We start from the raw sequence: 5,000 nt of genomic DNA on the forward strand, positions 1-5,000 counted from the left end.
GTTGTTCCATACTTGGGTAGGCACCTTCTCTCACTAGAGATTTGTGGATCGGTACTAGGTCCTGTTCATGCAAACTTTTTAAGTATGCAGCACCTCTAGAGTCTCACTCTTACAGGCCTAAAGACAAACCTGTCCCGGCCCTTAAGATAGTTGGGTCCTAGAGATCTATGGATTCTGTAGTACTTGTAACTGTCTTTGACTGTTATAATACATCCCATACCTTTAGAGTCTATGTGGACTGGTACTGAAAATTCACCTTTAGACACCTCTCAAACAGTGGTTATCACTGAGTCAGGTCCTGTATTGTAACTAGTCATCTTTAACTGCCTGTTATGTTAGTTCTAGAGCCTGTAGGCGCCTTCATCCCAGAGAGATTTAGGCCCAGTGACTAAAACCTGGTCTAACCTTGTTAAAAGTCTCAGAGAGCTCCATACTCCCCAGTACAGGCTGTCTTGCACTTCAAGAGTAGAGTTATCTCCATTCAGAGTCTCATAGTCGTAAGCTGTGAATATAGTTTCCCAACTCAAGAGGTAAATATCTCACCAGAAACTGTAGGCTGGTATTGTACTGTCTCTACCAACTCTGTTATATTCAACCGTTCTGTGCAGGCCCTCCCACCCCAGAGTCTATAGACCCCAGTGAAGAAATGACAGACACAGAGGACAACGAGGAAGAGGACCTGGGAGTCAGAGAGGACCAATGAACATTATCCTTCACCTGCTGTCGCAGCTCAAACTGGGCATGGACCTCACACGGGTAAGAACTAACACCTGACCAATAACGATCTACTGTATAGACCCCTTTCTGTGTTTACAAACATTGACAGAACGAGGGGGAGTTTTTATAGAATGCTGGCAACAACAAAAAAAAGCCTGTATTTACATGTTATGAGTGTATTTCACACAACTTTAGGATTATAATTGGATTTTAAAGGCTCGTCAAATCCACTGCGTTCTACTTCAACTTCAACCAGTGAAATGTCTCTTTAGCTAGCTTTTGCTACAGCCTAACATCAATGAGCGTTAGCATTCTAGCTAACATCTTGCTGCAGCCTAACATCAATGAGCGTTAGCATTCTAGCTAACATCTTGCTACAGCCTAACATCAATGAGCGTTAGCATTCTAGCTAACATCTTGCTGCAGCCTAACATCAATGAGCGTTATCTTGCTGCATTCTAGCTAACATCTTGCTACAGCCTAACATCAATGAGCGTTAGCATTCTAGCTAACATCTTGCTACAGCCTAACATCAATGAGCGTTAGCATTCTAGCTAACATCTTGCTGCAGCCTAACATCAATGAGCGTTAGCATTCTAGCTAACATCTTGCTGCAGCCTAACATCAATGAGCGTTAGCATTCTAGCTAACATCTTGCTGCATCCAAAATAGATATTTTGCAAAGATCACAACCCGAATATAATCTTAGTGACTGTTCAATCAAGAATAGAAACAGAAGTGTAAGCGTTTGAGAACCTCAAAAAAAAGTGATTTTGTTTTAAATAAAATAGTAATTAAAAGGTAAATCGAGGTTATGTTGAATGGGCTCAGATGGTGATGGCTTTATTGCTGACGTCAAGAGTCGAGTGTCTTGGCCTGACGTCAAGAGTCGAGCGTCTTGGCCTGACGTCAAGAGTCGAGCGTCTTGGCCTGACGTCATATCAAATCACATTTTATTAGTCACATGACCCGAATACAACAGGTGTAGTAGACCTTACAGTGAAATGCTGAATACAACAGGTGTAGTAGACCTTACAGTGAAATGCTGAATACAACAGGTGTAGTAGACCTTACAGTGAAATGCTTACTTACGGGCCCTTAAACAACAATGCAGTAAAACAAATAAAAAATTAATGAATAAGAAATAAAAGTAACATGTAATTAAAGAGCAGCAGTAAAATAACAATAGTGAGGCAATGTGGAGGCTATATACAGGGGGGTACTGATACAGAGTCAATGTGGAGACTATATACAGGGGGTACTGATACAGGGTCAATGTGGAGACTATATACAGGGGGTACTGATACAGAGTCAATGTGGAGGCTATATACAGGGGTACTGATACAGAGTCAATGTGGAGGCTATATACAGGGGGTACTGATACAGAGTCAATGTGGAGACTATATACAGGGGGTACTGATACAGAGTCAATGTGGAGGCTATATACAGGGGTACTGGTACAGAGTCAATGTGGAGGCTATATACAGGGGTACTGGTACAGAGTCAATGTGGAGGCTATATACAGGGGTACTGTACAGAGTCAATGTGGAGACTATATACAGGGGTACACCGGTACAGAGTCAATGTGGAGACTATATACAGGGGTACGGTACAGAGTCAATGTGGAGGCTATATACAGGGGGGTACTGTACAGAGTCAATGTGGAGACTATAGGGGGGTACTGATACAGAGTCAATGTGGAGGCTATATACAGGGGTACCGGTTCAGAGTCAATGTGGAGGCTATATACAGGGGGTACTGATACAGAGTCAATGTGGAGGCTATATACAGGGGTACCGGTTCAGAGTCAATGTGGAGGCTATATACAGGGGTGTACTGATACAGAGTCAATGTGGAGACTATATACAGGGGTACTGGTCAGTCAATGTGGAGACTATATGTGGAGACAGAGTCAATGTGGAGACTATATACAGGGGTACTGGTACAGAGTCAATGTGGAGGCTATATACAGGGGGTACTGGTACAGAGTCAATGTGGAGACTATATACAGGGGGTACCGGTATACAGAGTCAATGTGGAGGCTATATACAGGGGGTACTGGTACAGAGTCAATGTGGAGGCTATATACAGAGTCAATGTGGGTACCGGTTCAGAGTCAATGTGGAGGCTATATACAGGGGTACTGATACAGAGTCAATGTGGAGGCTATATACAGGGGGTACTGATACAGAGTCAATGTGGAGACTATATACAGGGGGTACTGGTACAGAGTCAATGTGGAGACTATATACAGGGGGTACCGGTACAGAGTCAATGTGGAGGCTATATACAGGGGGTACCGGTACAGAGTCAATGTGGAGGCTATATACAGGGGGTACAGAGTCAATGTGGAGGTACAGAGTCAATGTGGAGACTATATACAGGGGGTACTGGTACAGAGTCAATGTGGAGACTATATACAGGGGTACCGGTACAGAGTCAATGTGGAGGCTATATACAGGGGGTACCGGTACAGAGTCAATGTGGAGACTATATACAGGGGGTACTGATACAGAGTCAATGTGGAGGCTATATACAGGGGGGTACAGAGTCGGTTCAGAGTCAATGTGGAGGCTATATACATGTGGAGGCTATATACAGGGGGTACTGATACAGAGTCAATGTGGAGACTATATACAGGGGGTACTGGTACAGAGTCAATGTGGAGACTATATACAGGGGTACCGGTACAGAGTCAATGTGGAGGCTATATACAGGGGTACCGGTACAGAGTCAATGTGGAGGCTATATACAGGGGTACCGGTACAGAGTCAATGTGGAGACTATATACAGGGGGTACTGGTACAGAGTCAATGTGGAGGCTATATACAGGGGGTACTGGTTCAGAGTCAATGTGGAGGCTATATACAGGGGGTACTGATACAGAGTCAATGTGGAGACTATATACAGGGGTACCGGTACAGAGTCAATGTGGAGGCTATATACAGGGGGTACCGGTACAGAGTCAATATGGAGACTATATACAGGGGGTACCGGTATAGAGTCAATGTGGAGGCTATATACAGGGGGTACCGGTATAGAGTCAATATGCGGGGGCACCGGTTAGTCGAGGTAATTGAGGTAATATGTACATGTAGATAGAGTTATTAAAGTGACATATAGATAATAACAGAGAGTAGCAGTGGTGTAAAAGAGCAATGCAATTAGTCTGAGTAGCCATTTGATTAGGTGTTCTGGAGTCTTATGGCTTGGGGGGTAGAAGCTGTTTAGAAGCCACTTGGACCTAGACTTGGCGCTCCGGTACTGCTTGCCGTGTGGTAGCAGAGAGAACAGTCTATGATCAGGGTGGCTGGAGTCTTTGACAATGTTTAGGTCCTTCCTCTGACACCGCCTGGTGTAGAGGTCCTGGATGGCAGGAAGCTTTGCCCCGGTGATGTACTGGGTCATACCACTACCCCTGTAGTGTCTTGCGGTCGGAGGCCGAGCAGTTGCAATTCCAGGCAGTGATGCAACCAGTCAGGATGCTCTCGATGGTGCAGCTGTAGAACCTTTTGAGGATCTGAGGACCAATGCCAAATCTTTTCATTCTCCTGAGGGGGAATAGGTTTTGTCGCGCCCTCTTCCCGACTGTCTTGGTGTGTTTGGACCATGTTAGTTTGTTGGTGATGTGGACACCAAGGAACTTGAAGCTCTCGACCTGCTCCACTACAGCCCCGTCGATGAGAATGGGGACGTGGCTCGGTCCTCTTTTTCCTGTAGTCCACAGTCAGTGTGTCGTGTTCTGGAAAAGGGTCACCGGTGGAAGTTAAATCAAACACCATCTACTGTAACATGAACTGGACATGAACCCTTGTTGGGTACATCTCACTACACTCGTAAGAACGACACTTGGGTCATACTGTTCATCAGCGTTTCTCAATGGTAGTCGTTGCTGGTAACTGTATAAGTACACCTGATTCAACCCGTCACATCAAGGACTTGATGTGTACAACTTAGTGGGGAAGAGGTCTAGTCAAGGACACCAGTGAGCTTTACACACATTCACACCAGTGAAATGGACAACAACTGTAGTCAGTGGCCAGTGTTCTAACAGTGAACCGACAACAGAAACTCTCCCCCCCCCCCAAGATAGTGAAACAGAACACAGCTCTCTGCTCTCTTCACACAGTCACAGATGGCACAGAGCACCAGGTGCTGACACAGATAAACTTATCTACCTAGCACAGTGTACTTGTACACAGAGAGAGGGAGAGAATGTATTCATTATTTAGTTGCTAGTTCATTCCCCAAGCCTCCATCTGTCCAGTCCTTCTCCTGTACTC

The 5,000-nt window shown here is 45.1% G+C and overlaps 1 protein-coding gene across 1 annotated transcript in view; it reads left to right on the top strand.

The window, feature by feature from the left end:
• Nucleotides 1–608: 608 nt before the first annotated feature.
• Nucleotides 609–5,000, top strand: part of LOC112237313 (oxysterol-binding protein-related protein 10-like) — a gene marked incomplete at its 5' end in the record, with an annotated part of 41,139 nt that continues 36,747 nt past the window's right edge. The window contains 2 exon segments of the mRNA XM_042313776.1: nt 609–698; nt 701–756. Coding sequence (XP_042169710.1) covers nt 609–698; nt 701–756 — 146 coding nt within the window.

This window comes from Oncorhynchus tshawytscha, unplaced genomic scaffold, assembly GCF_018296145.1.
Source record: "Oncorhynchus tshawytscha isolate Ot180627B unplaced genomic scaffold, Otsh_v2.0 Un_contig_15264_pilon_pilon, whole genome shotgun sequence".
Classification (NCBI taxonomy): domain Eukaryota; kingdom Metazoa; phylum Chordata; class Actinopteri; order Salmoniformes; family Salmonidae; genus Oncorhynchus; species Oncorhynchus tshawytscha.